General features: G+C 39.2%; 1 protein-coding gene across 2 annotated transcripts in view; it reads left to right on the top strand.

Annotated features, from left to right (window-relative positions):
* The window catches only part of TDRD3 (tudor domain containing 3), a 103,334-nt gene continuing 90,508 nt past the window's right edge, over nt 1,349–14,174 (top strand). For both annotated transcript variants that reach the window (XM_021417789.1, XM_021417779.1), the window contains exon 1: nt 1,349–2,050. Coding sequence is in view for 1 of the 2 variants with exons in the window: in XM_021417779.1 (XP_021273454.1) it covers nt 2,010–2,050 (41 nt within the window). In the remaining variant the exon portion in view is untranslated. The remainder of the gene's footprint in view (nt 2,051–14,174) is intronic.

The raw sequence follows: 14,174 nt of genomic DNA, 5'->3' as shown, positions 1-14,174 counted from the left end.
CAGTATAGCAGAAGTCACAGCGTGTCAGAAGTAAAACTTCTGGCTGATTTCTAGTAAGTAAGTACAGCAAAGCCAGGCTTTCAGGTAGATAAAAAGATAAATAGCAAGCTTTGACTTGGAGATGAAAATTAAAACATCCCAAGGATGAGAGTGACCCATGAAGTGCATTGGAGCTGGTAGCGAGGTTTTGAAACCTCTATGCAGTACCAGAGAACTAACATTTAGCACTGACTGGCTACAGAATTTCCTTGATATCACCAACTAATGTTAACCTCCAGTGTCTTTCAGAAGGTAGCTGCACTCACCTGCAGGAAGAACCCTTGAGCACCAAGACTAGAGTTGGCCCTCTCGTAACTCATGACTTGCTGATGTTGAAATTTTGGTTATTTCTTTGAATACAGGAAAGGAGAAAACAGTGCTCAATTGCTGTCAATTACTGAAGTAACCCAGATACTTACAACTGAGGTAACTAGATACCTTTAACAGCAGTAATGTATCACAGAATTGTAGGAGTTGGAAGGGACCTCTAGAGTTAATCAAATCCAACCCCTCTCCTAAAGCAGGTTCCCTTGAGTAGTTTGCACAGGTAGATGTCCAGATGTGTTGTTAATATCTCCAGAGAAGGAGACTCCACAACCTCTCTGGGCAGCCTGTTCCAGTGCTCTGGTCACTCTTGGCAGTAAATAAGTTCTTCCCTGTGTTAGTATGGAACTTACAGCGTACAGGTTTCTGCCCATTGCCCCTTGTTCTATTGTTTCTTGCCACCAAAAAGAGTCTGCTCCCATCAACTTGACTCCCACACTTTAGACCCTTTAGTTATGAGATCCCTTCTCAGTCTTCTTCTGACAGAAGAGTCCCAGATCTCTCAGCCTTTCCTCATACAGGAGATGCTCCAGGACCTTAATAATCTTAGTCACTCACTGCTGGACTCTTTCTAGGAGATCCCATTTTTTTTTTTTTTTCTGAACTGTGGGGCCTAGAACTGGACACAATACCAGATGCATCTTCACCAGGGCAGAGTGAAGGGGGAAGACCACCTCCCTTGACCAGCTGGCCAAGCTCTTTTTAATGCAGCTCAGGATATCATTGGCCTTCTTGGCCACAAGGACACACTGATGGCTCATGGCCAACCTGTTGTCTGTAACCATACTGCTCTAACAACCCACCGCTAAATCATGTCACTGAGCACCACATCCAAACGGTTTTTAAACACATTCAGGGAAGGTAACATGTACTGATGCAAGTGATTACGTCACATTTAAAAACAAAACAAAACAATTTCTGTTAAAAAGACATATCATAAGATTCCACATTCATTTCAGAACATGGCATTTTTGAGCAAAGCATTAAAAGAGATAGGAACACAGAAACAGCATTTTACTTCGTCACTCCAAGAGCTTTTCATCTCCAACACTCAGTCCGAGGACCTGGAGAAAGCTCTTTTCCCACATAAGTTCATTAGCAATGCTATTACTTTTACTTATTTATATTTATGCTGTTCTCTTCACAGTATAATTCTTCGTTCTAGAGAGAGAGCAGGTTGTTGGCCAGCACCGTCGTTTCTTGGTTGAAACCCCCATCAGGGATGCGTGGAGATGCCTCACTCTGCCTGGCTCCAGTGACCGAGAGACCCTGGGCCTAGGATAAGCCGATGCCATAGGCATGAAGCGTGTTTCACCCCCGCAGCACATCGGCCCGGCAGAACCTTCATCTCCCTCAGCCTTTCCCTTCTCCGTCATGGCGGCGGCGGCTTCCAGGCGGGCGAGCTCCCTCCTCTACGTCGCGGCCGCACGGGGGGAGGGAACGGGGCTGGCGCCGGTCGCGGGCATTGTTCGTCTCTGCGTGCGCCGCCTCCGCCCCTTCCCTGCGCCGGAGAGCTGGCCGGGCCGGGTGCCCGGAGAGGGCAGAGGGGTGGGGGAGAAGAACGGGCCCGTTTCTCTCCTCCAAGCGCCGGGCTCCCCGGGGCGCCCGGCCCCGCGCTCAGCGGGTGAGCGGCGGCGGGAGGCGCCATGGCCGACAGGGTGAGGGCGGCGCTCTCGGAGTCGGGCTGGTAAGTGCTGCGGCTGGGCCGACCGGGCCTCCCCGTCCCGATAGGCCTCAGCGGGCCCGGCACCATGCCGTGGGGCTGGGGCCGTTCTCCTGCGGGTGGTGGGCTGCCCCGGGCACGGCCGGCAGTTGTTGGTCTGTGTGGGGAGCCCAGGTCAGAGGCGCGGGGCTGTGAGGGGCGGTTCTCGTTTCTTTTGTTTGGTTGGTGACTCGCTTCTCAGAGCTCCTAGTTCTTTTCGGTGTGAAGCACTCAGAGTGACATTCCTTCTCCTTACAGCTTGAACGCAAGAGCCATGCCCCTCAGCGACGGAGCTTGCCTCCCCTTCCCCAGTGCTTGGGGTTTGTCAGGGAGCCATTTGTGCTCAGGGTGAGGGGGGAGGGCTTTTGGTGACCCCGCAGAGTGGGACCCCCCCGGGCAAAGCACCAGCCAGCCCCTCACGCTGCCCTCCTGCACTCCCGGGCACTGAAAGGTAAGTGCACGCCTAGGCCGGGCCTGCGGTGCCTGGGCCTCGTGCGGCCTAGGCTGGTCCTAGCTGTGGTGTGAGCACAACTCTGCCTTACTGTGGGTTGTAGGGCTCAGGCCCTGCTGGAATACACCTCTGTGGGCTGTATTTTGCTGAGATCTGTGTCGAGTTGGTGTCAGGATCCCAACTGAAATGCCAGGAGGGCTGGAGCTTTCTGATAACTTTATTACTTTTATTTGTTCTGTAGTCTTGGAACCCTTTTGGGAGGGAAGATAAGACTGAACAAGTGGAGTTAAAGTAGGCTGAGTACACACTTGAGGCTTGAATCCAGGTGTCCTTGTTTTCTAGTTAGTCCTAAGTTGGATGTTTTATCTGTTTTGGAGTTGTACTTTCCTAATGCTTGGTGCAATCTCTGCATCCTATTTGCTAGCCTGGAGGTGTTGTGGCATTGTTGACTGGAAGCGATTTATTTCTTCATTTATTTCATTGATCAATGTGATTCACTTACTTACCACTTTGTCTCCCTAACTACTTGCAAGTCTTTAGCAAAACAAAAGCTTATTGTTGACTGCCAAGGCACAAAACAGCTTACTTTGGCTATAATTGAGAAAAACTGTTTAAAGAGAAACATCATCATTTCCAATGGCATTTTCGGGATATTTTTACTGTGACGTTAAACTTAGTGTAATTTGCTGAATTGTGTTTTAATTTATGGCTAACATGTAAGGCATTAAAACAGGCATCAAGTGGTTTAGGTAGTTTCTACAGAGTTGCTTACTGGTAATACTAACCAGGCAGAGGAAATTTATTATCATCAGGCCTTCCTGGATGAGTGTCTCATGTTTCAAAAGTCATGTTCTAGAGTATACAGTCCTGTGATTCTCCTTGTTACTACTGAGTTGAAAGAATCAAAACTGTGCTAATTTTCATAACATTAGCTTTCTTAAAGGGAGTTGTTGGCTGTATTTTGACACTCATACCTCTTCTTTGCTGACTGAGCTCTAAAAAAGAGAAAGTTTCCATTAGAGTAATTTTATTTTTATTGTTTCTTTCCTTACTTTCTACTATATATCCAAAATTTTTACACAACTTTCAATTATTAGGTGTTTTACTACTTTGTCAGTTGAAAGAGTGCAGTTGGTAAACTGCTTTTAGGTATTGGCAGCCCAAATATGAGGTGCCTCTGAAACTCTGTTACTCCTCAGTGTTTGCCTGTATTCCCTGAGGCATGTTCAGTTGAATGGCAATAAACATTTGTTATTCTTGCAGCGCTGCCAGGTGTGAGCCAGACAGACTGAAATATGATCTGGCAAGTAGTGGGCTGATTATGGGGTCCTCTGGAGTTATGCCTTGACCTACTTGCAATGAGAAGAGGGGTATGAAGGAAGAGGAAATGAATGCATATATTTCTGAGGAACGTGAGGTGTAGTAAAAAAAAAAAAAGAGATAATGCTTCAGAAATATTCAGCTAAGTTCATGTACTTTTAAGAAATAACCGAATTGTCTGTGTGTTCAAATGTTCTGCTGCTGCTCTTATACTTAAGATGCATCTATCCTTGTACTATTATTAGATCTTAAATTCAATTAACACAACTATTACTAAGCCTTCAGTTGATACTTAGTTGTTTTGTTGTACATTTCTGTCTAAACTACACTGGTGGCTAGATCACCTTCCGTACCAAACTGGTTGCCACTGTTGCAATCACATCATGTCACAGTGCTACATTTTCTAGCACTAAAACAAAGCTGAACTTACAGAATCAATTCCGTACTCAGGTTTGAAACACAGAGTGGTGCTTCAGTAGTTTACAACTTAGGAAGCTATTGTTCTTCCAGAGTTGCAAATCTTCTGGTTTGTAAAATAGTGCTTTTTCCAACTGGATTTTACCACAACTTTCTTAGGTCTGTAAAGGTAGGAGTAGTTGATACAGACACACATTTGTCTTTGTTTCCACAATTAGTTTTTTATTATTTTACCTTCAAGTATGAGGTAAAGTTTTTTTTTTTTCAAATAAAAGTAGTAACATAATATAGTTAAAATAGTAAAATATGTGTGTATTTTTCAAATAGCTGTTGTTAAAGTGTCATCCATTGTAAAATGTCCTGCAAATTTGTACTGTTTGCCTCTTAAGTTTGCTTCGGTATATCAAGTATACGTTAAGCTTCTGAAAGATGAAGTTCCTTACATAGTGAATGTAGCAGTGGTACCTAAGGTAGGTAATGCTGCTTTAATAAAAAAAAATATATATTTTGTGATGACGGGTAAAGAGCCCTGTAGTGTGTGTGTGCAGAGTTGTCTTCCTTGAAGAGAGAGCCTAAAAAATGTGTATTTCTAAAGAAAGCTGCAAGAATGTTTCTTTTCTGTGTGCGGTGCCCTGGATGCTGCATCTCAGAATACGGTACTGGCTCCATCTGTACAGCTGAGATGTGTGTTTGCATTACTTTGCAATGGAAAATATAGTCTGTCTTGGTACAAAAGTTCTGTGTTAACTTTTTTTTTAATTACCAGATGTGCAGAGAGGATTGCCTTGTTGTAATGCTGTGGTTCTGTTCGTGATCTTTAGAACAAATTTTCCAGTATTCTCATTAAAATATAGGCCTCCATGGAAACTAGTAATTGGAATCCAGTTTTGTTAGAAGCCATGAAGTCAAAAAGAACTACAGAGTTATATATGTAAAACATGAATCACCCAGCATTTCTCAGGCTTGTAACAATGTTTTTCATTTGCTTTTGGAAGTCACCAAGGTGGCACTTCAGAAGAGAAAATGACAGCCCAGAACTTTTTCAGTGTACTAGATATTTGCAGAAGTTTAGAATTTATGACACAGAAATGCTTACATGTTTTTGAAAATAAACAATACATTGTGTCTTGCAATAGATTTAGCCTCTGGTCCCACTGACCTAATTTCTGGTGACTGATCTCCAATTGTGGGAAAGCGAGACATGCCAACTGGACAACTAAAGAATTTCTTAGTACATTGCAATGTACAAGGGAGTTCCTTGTTGGACAGTGCATGTTATTTTTATTGCAGTGTACAATGCCATAAAAACTAGCAACTCTGTAGCAAAAAAATACACAGTCTTGTAAAACTTCATATGCTTTCAAAATTATTTAAACAATATTTTGACTATGAAAAGTTATTTCCAGAGATGAAGAGGAATCAAAATTGTATTGGTTGTTTGGAAACAAATGAATAGCATTTAGCAGTCCATGAGAAAACTCTTTTATCAATGTAATTTTGGTTTTATGTATTTTGAAAATGAAAAGAGTATAGTTGGCATATACTGAACTATTTTAAATTGATTTTAATATATTTCAGCAAGTAATGCTTTGCTAATGTTAGATTTAAGATTAGTCCATTACAGTCCTTTCCTTGTAGGACCATCATGTGATGTGATTCACACTCTAAAGCAAAAGTAGGGAATGCTCAAAGAAGCAAATCCAACATCTGTTTCTAAGAGTGAAGCAGGAATTTGGGAAAGTAGTTGATTCAAGGATCCTGCATGATGATCCACTTTTCCTACGTATTCTTCTGCTGTTCTACTGAAACTTCTTTGACCTGCTTGGCTGAGTTTGTTCCCTGCATATGGTATAAGCTCAACCTGGGTAAAAGATGGCCCTTAAGCAAAGGGATAACCATGGTTCATAGGCGAGGTGCATCTCTGTTTTGGGTTACTTGACATTCCTGTAGTAGTGTACATATGCGTTTCATGAATTTTGGTTGGTACTGTGAAAGCTCAAAGTGCCAGTACACAGTGACATGCTGCAGCATGCGTTTTTGCCATTTTTGTTTTAATTGTTCATGCATATTCCTTTCTGGCTGGTGTGGTTGGTTTGATCAGGAGCAATGGGTAGACAGAAACTGAATTTTTTTTTATTTTCACTCTGGAGGAGCAGAAAAGGTTCAGTGTTGTACAAAGTGTTCTGCTAGAGGTAACAAGCCCAAGAAACTGCTACATGGTTTAAAAAAAAAAAAAAGGTATGTGACTAATGTGACTAATTAACTGTTAAAGGAAGCTGTTAGGAATTGTTCACAAAGAATGAAGTAATTGTGAGTTCATTAAGTATGTCAATAGCATATCCAAATTTGTAACAATTTACATTAGTGTAATCACCCCAGCTCAGCAAAGGTTTTGTAGATAGTGAGAAAGTGAATGAGAGGTGTGTAAGATTCTCAGTGCTGGGAAGATGGAAATCTTTATTCTGGAAAGCAGAATAATAAAGGGAGAGGTGATAGAGGTCTATAAGTAATCTCCAAAGCATACAGAAATGATGAATAGAAAGCAAGACAGCTATTTTTCTTAATACAAGAGTTAGGCCACTCAGTGAATTAAACCTGCTACTTGATGAAAACTGAAGTAGCTTCTCAAACAATGTGTAATTAAATCATGGATCTGAAGTGGAACATTATATTTTGCAGCAGAAAAGTATAAGTAGGCTAAAATATTAATCAGACTAAATCAGTTAGGAACTTTGAGGTAGAGTTTAGCTGCCAGCTCTAAGATAGCTGGATGCTAGGAATGATTTGTAAAACAGCACGTATTGAGAGGTGTTTTGTTTGTTACCTGAATCATCTGCTTCTGGCCACCCTTGGAGAAAGGAAACTGCTTTAGACCTCGACTGGATAAGCATAAGCACAGTTTCTGTTCTTATTTTTACTTTGCAGATAAGTAATTTTCACACCATAGATTTCTTGGTTGGAAGAGGGGAAGAAGGAGTGGGAATTTTGAGACAAATGAACATGACTTTCAGAAACAGGACAGAGAGAAGATAAAGCAAGTGTGACAGTCTGTTTGTACCTCACCACAGTTGTGATTTCCACTGTCTTACTGCAACTTAACCTCCAGGTTTTTATTAGTTGCTGACAGAGTGTCTCCTTTCACCTTCTTATGTCAGGTATCAAATCAATTTATACATTTTTTGGGGGGGAACATGGCCTTTATCTGCTGGTTTCGCTGACTAATCTGAGAAGAGACTGAGGCACTAGTAGATATCCTTGATTTATAGAATTGCTGCAGTTTAGGAGTTACTGCTGCTGTGAACCCTTTACTCAGCAAATGAAGGGAAAAAAAAAAAAACTTAAGCCTTTTCAGTGGCCTTGCTTTTCTTGGTATAGTGTTTTCCAGGTTGATTCTCTGCTGTGTATGTTCTGTACGAACATGTAGGTTTTTCATGGATTGTATCTTTTTTGAAGTCCTTGGACATTTTGGGAGTATTTAATGTTGTTTCAGAAGCTATTTACATAGTCTTGTAGCTTATAGGCTTCGCCATCTTTTTGAGATGCAAATGCTTTTTTAGGCCAATGCCACTTACTGTATTTGACTCAATGAAGTAGTATTTTCCTTCTTTCTGCCTCTTTTTGTCCACATGCTCTTGGACCTTTTATTAAATAGTGCATGTTATCTCTGAGAAAATGTCTGAAGTTTTAAAATATTTTTTAATTAGTTTGTCTATTGATGAACTTATTTATATTAGTACTTAAACAGAATAAACGGATGGAACTTGTTACCCAGTGACCGCTGTGGGATGACTTAACTCTTCCTTCCCACAAGTCTGAGTTCTAAGTGGAACATGTAAAGAGGTAATTTTGAAAGGGAATTGACAGAAAGACTGGGCAGGATGGAATACCAGCATAGTTAGTTATTTTTTGCTACAAACCCAAACAAAATTCCTCATAGAACAATCAATTAATGAAAGCGTGTTTAGGATGTCAGCATTTTCATGATGGTCAGTATCTCTTGCAATCCAGGCATAAGTAAAGGCAGGAGTGTTTTAAAATTACGTGGTGCTGAAGATGAAAGTTATTAGTCAGAAAGCCTCCACCTTCAAGAGAGTGGAAATTGGATTAATCTGGACTAAATGTTGGATATAAATGAACAAGGTCTCAGGAGAAAGCCTTTTGAAAAGGATCTGCTTTCTGAGATCGTGTTCTTCCCAATCTAAGGATTCTCTGATTCTATTCCATGGTTCTGAGACTCTTGAGTCTGTTGATTTTGCTTTATCCAGCTTCTGTGTGCTCACACTTCCCAGATGCTGGCCCCCTGAGCAGCTAGCTGCTGGTGTAGCTGTCAATTTTGGGGCAGGCTGTTGTTCCCATTCATGCTAGTAACAAACTGATGTTCAGTAGGTTTTCAGGTTTGCATGCTTTTCATAATTGTCACTCCTGGGTAAAATATGGCTGAATATAACAATGCATGTAGGAGTACATAAAGATGTGAAGCTCTGCTGAAACTTAATTTAGCAAGTGGAATTATGCTCAGAAACATTGGCTTTTAAATATCCTATGCAATTAATTCATATTCTGTGGACTTCGTAATCTGTGGTAGTTGTAAAAATATAATCAAAATAAATTTAAGGCTAATTCTTCAAGCTCTTCAAATTAGGAAGCTGACTGCTGAAACTGCATCTTTGACAGTGGGCGCTGTCTGGGGAGTATGGTCAACATCAGGTTTTTCTTTCCTGTTGTTTGCCTCATACAGTGCTCCAGGATAGTTAGGAGCTTCTCATGTAGTGACTTGTCTGGAAAAAAGCTGTTGAGGAAAGCCAGAAGAGAAAAAGCTATGTCTGTTCAGACAGTTTCAAGATATTCTCAGTGCAGTGGCAGCTAAGTCTTTGGCATGGGCCCAGCCTTAGAATGTTTGTGCTCAGTTTAATGCTTCAGGGCAGCTGCCAACATTTTCCTGAGGAAATATGAGTGAGAAGCAGTATTTGCTGCTGTTTCTCAGCAAAAAAAGGAAAAAAAAAAAAAAAAAGTAAAATAATGGATTTCACTAGATGAAGAAAGACAACGCTCTTTACCCTGTGTCTTTTGTAGTCAAATTGCTGTGGCTTGTTACAAGTTATGGAGTGTCAGATCTTCTCAAGGAGCAGAGCGTGCAAGATTTCTTGTCCAGCGCATTCTGATTGCAGGGGCTGTTCCTTGCATCCACCACACGACAGCACTGCCACTTGCTAAAAGATTATCTTATCTTACTGAGGTTTGGAGTTAGTGAGCTTATCTGGGGAACGTCTCTGAATGTTACTTGGTAAAATCTCTAGATTTAATCTGAAGATTTAGTCTTGACATTTTTGCATCACCTCTTTTTCTTCCAGGTAACTATGTGTGTACTTACCGCTAAATCTCTCCTCAATTTAGTAGTTGTATTGACTCATGTTAACATTTTTGGAATCTGCTGAAGTTTCACTTTTTTAAATATTATTTTACTGTTGTAAAATACAATACGTAGTTATCTCAAATTTTAAATAATTTAATGGATATAAATCAGTTATGTCTTTAAAACACTGGCTAGAAGTATGTACTGTCTAAGGATCCCCAGGGGCATTAACAATGTTATTTCCATGTTTTATGAAAATAGAAAATCACTTTTTTAACTCTGATGGCAGTATACTGCATGGGGAATTCAGCAGCTATATTATCTTCTTATGTATTACTGCTTCTTAGAAAAACAGAAATTGAAACACCATTTATTATGGAAGCACATTTACACTTTTTGGTTGATGCTAAAATAGTTACTGTTAGAGTCATTGTACAGTGGGGGTGGGGAAGGCTTTGAAGGCATCAGGGTGGGTTAAGTTTACTGGCAGGTTCCAAGAACATACCTTTTTTATTTGTTACATTGTGATCCCGTATCTAAGCTTGTTTTAAAAACAAGGCAGAGGTGTTAAACTCTTAATTACTTTTTAGAATGGTAATACTAATGAAGAGTTGCATTTTTCAACTTCTTAGAACGCTTTCTTTTTCATAGGTGAAAGTACTTGAAATTGCTTAGGTCTTCCTTTAGCTTTTATTTGGAGGAGAGAGAGGAAATAGTCATTGAAGGAACTGAAGAGAAGGTGGGTGGTTTCCGAGGGTCTGGTTCTGGCTTTGTACAGAGTACTGCTTTCTGAATGAGGCATATTTTGTGTAGAAGTGATGAGCTGCTGAGAGGATGCTTATGTAAAAAATGTGATCCATCAAACTACTGCTTCTTGAAAACAGAATGTATAATGACAGCCATGATTCTTGGTTTCAAAAACTTGTTCAGTGGTTTGGTTTTTAATTCAGATGTAACATACGTATAATATATGGGTAGAAATCTGTGTAATACATCATTACTGATAGACTTGAGATTTGCATTTCAGCTAGTGTAAGAAACAGCTTGAAACTCTGTCTTGAGACAAGTACTTCCCAAATTCCTTTTTTCACTTAAGTGCTGTCTATGGTGTTTTTCCTATTTTTTTTGGTACAAAATATTTTTTTAAATAACTATGTAAATTAGATTAAGTGAAGGAAGCAGACATATCAATGTACTTAGTATTTTACATGATATTCAAAAGCCAAACCAGTTTGAGCTTGTTTAATAGTTAAGTGTTCTTGAATAAGGAACGTATAATGATATCAAAGCATTTGTGCTTTGTAAATAAAGTTGGGTATGTAAAATCTTTTTTTTTTTTTCTTTTTTTAAAATGGCTAGTGAGGACTCTTGTTGTCTAATTGGCCCTGAAACATTTGTTGCATATTCTTCAGAGTTTGCTGTTGAAGGATTAGATAAACTGGAGAAAAATCCCTGTGGGATGAGGAAATGAGAACTTGGAGTGTTTTTTTTTTTTTTTTTTATGCTTGAGGTGCTTAGGTTTTGTTAATCCACCAAGTTTTCAATTTTGATCAGACACTTATTACATAAATTCATGGCTGAGGCTTATTATGATTTTGGATTCTCCTAAGGGCAAAAAAAAATTCTGTTGCATCGTTTTTGAGGTGGAGGAAATTGCCTTGGAAAATACTGATAGAGTTTACGAGCACATCACTTCCTCCAAGTTTGGCAATGGGAGGAAAAGGGAAGAAGAAAGTTCTTTCTAATTACTTCATTACTCACTGTCTTTTCTATTTTCTTAGGTTACATTTTGATTCCTAACCTGACTGTTGCCATATGGTGAAAACATGAATAAATGGAAAGATCGTAATTCATCTAGAATAGTAATTGCTGGCGTTGCTCCTACCTGTGAGCAACTTTATATTGCTTTCCTGTTATGTGTCTGCTGGCTGGCAGGTTAGATGTATTTCTTTAATGTTTCAATGTGGAATATAAATCTGGCTAAAATACTAAATTGAGACTATTCATTCAAGCCAAATAGTTTAAGATCTTTTTGAATAACTGATTTTTACCTGTTATTACAAAGGATGTTTAAGTAAATCATACAAAAGTGAGCATCGTTTCTTTTCTTCCTTGTTTTTAAGAGTAGCAGTGAAATACAATGCAGTTTTCTTGTGTGAAAACTGGTCTTGCAATTATTAACTTTGAAAAAGTGTTTAGTAAAAATTTGCTCCTAGAGCTACAAACTTTTTAATTATAAAAAATGCTACTGGTGAGGAAAACTATGCATCTATATATTTGTTCAAACTGAAATTATGAGTATTTCGTTTCTGCAGTAATTTGGCTGATCTTTTACAGATCTGTATTTGTCTATAGGTCAGTGGTTAAATGAGGCTGCTCCATAGCTCATGCAGCTGATAAGCTGCAACATGGGAATAATTTTTTCGAAATTCTTCAATGGACGCAGTAGTGTTCTTTCAGTTCTAGACTTAATTGGCTACAGCTACAGAGGTTCATGTTTGTTCTTTCAGTCATTGCAAGGAAGGCTGCAGTTACTAATCTACTGGCACTCTTCAAGCTTTCCAATTAGTTGATTGGAAACAATCTTAGTTTTTGTGTGTGTTCTTTTATAGTGCTCAGGTATACATGTCTATATGTATCTTGAGTGATATTTCATGAATGTACTATAAATTTAGTTTTGAAGGTCTATAGAAATGCCTACTTTTAGCATAAAATAGAATAGAAAGAAACTTGTCACTGGTGCATGATTGAAAATGTACCTGTATGCAGAAGTACTTGATATTTTGAGTTAAAATTATATAGTTACTTGTAATAGATTTGTATTTTAAGCATTGATGACCACAGCAGTGGGAGAAATTATTTTCTGCTTCATAATTCCAGTTATAACGTGTGCTTATTATGAGTACTCACCTTTCATCCCTTTCTTTGCAGCAGATTGTAGTATCACTTTGTGTGTGTGTGTGGTGTGTGTGTGTGTGTGTGTGTGTCAGTTTTGGTGTTTAGGAGGGAAGGATGTGGTCAGGGTGTCCTCAAAAGTTACAGATTTCGTTAGTGCACTAGAACCAGTGTTGGTGATAAAATTCTGTTTTGAATATTTCAAGTACAACTGAAGGCTTTTGCTTAGCAACTTGCCTCGTGAGTCAGCAGGCACTGGGGATGTTAAGCTTCTATTATTTCTGAAATTAATATGAAGTGTCTTGACACAGAAGTAGTCCAGGTCTTTGACAATGATATGGAAAACATGCTTTAATAACAAAATACCAATTAATAGTGTTTCCAAGTTTCATTTTGTAGTTTTACGGTTCAGTGCTGTTTTTGTGCGGTAATAAAGTGAGATTTTTATAGCTTGAATTGAGAAATGTTAATTGTTTCCTTCATGAGTACAGTTGATAAGCTAAATTAGGTGATTAAAAATGATTTAAATTATATTTGAACTACTAAAAATATAGCCTTTTGTTACTCATGTACATGAATATTCTAAATTACTTATTCCAGTATCCGTAAACAAACTGTTAAGTATCATTACTGGAAAAAATACACAAAATGTTGCTTTTGGAGAAGGTATTTTGGGGAGTTACTTCTTGGGAAGATGCTGAGTTTTACTTTCTTTTGAGATACTCAAATTATTAAACAAACAAACAAAAAAACTAATCAAGTAACCAACTTCACTTGGAAGAAGCTTCTGGATAGGTCCCATTTGGTACTCAAGGCAGACTAACTCCCAAGCTGGATCAGCTTGCTAAAGGCCTTCTCCATTCAAGCTTTCGGTATTGGCAGGGTGGCCTGCTTCTTTGCTTAGCCACGGTGGGAACATTCTTTTTCTCCCTTAAGGCCAGTGGGAATTTCACTTGTTTCTATATGTCTCTCTTGTACTTTATCATTTCACTCCATGCATTGTCTCTTTAAACCATTTTCAGATAGCGGGAGAGAAAAAGTCGATCTTCCTTTGTCCTTCTCTTCTCCGAGCTGAACAAACCCATCAACCTCTCAGCTTCTCCTCTTATGACATGTGGTCCAGAGCCCAGAGTATCTCTGTTCTATTTTCAGGTTGTGAGTCTTCTCTCATAATGGAGACTCCTGAAACTAGGTGCAAAATTTGAAAGTCCTTTGTGCTGGGAAGATGGAAACAGTAGCATCTCTCGGTTTGCTGGCTACTATCTTAATAATGTACCCCAGTATGTTGTTAGTCTTTTATCAATGTATGGAAACACTGATTTATATTTGAATTGTTGAATACCCGTTTTTTTCCTTGCTTAGTTTCTAAGCAGTGTCATCTTTAATTAATGATTTTGCACTGTCCTTTGCTGTTTTCATCCAAGTTTTTCTCCCAGTGTTGTATCTCCAGTCATGTCCCATAAATGATGCCTATATTGAAGCCTGAGAGTATGACAGATATGCACAGATAATTCCTCGGAACGTTTTCCCAGCTTTTAACTATTGGCTGTTAAGGAATTTCCTTGTAGGAGCATTTCCTTTCTCTTAAATAGATTTGATGGATTTCTTCTGCACAAATCTGTGCAGTTGTTTTTTGAACCTATATAAAATTTTAGTAGCCACAGAATATTGAA

This window comes from Numida meleagris, chromosome 1 (assembly GCF_002078875.1).
Source record: "Numida meleagris isolate 19003 breed g44 Domestic line chromosome 1, NumMel1.0, whole genome shotgun sequence".
Taxonomy (NCBI): Eukaryota; Metazoa; Chordata; class Aves; order Galliformes; family Numididae; genus Numida; species Numida meleagris.
Note: the sequence above shows the minus strand (reverse complement) of the source record. Positions and strands in the feature narration are given on the sequence as shown.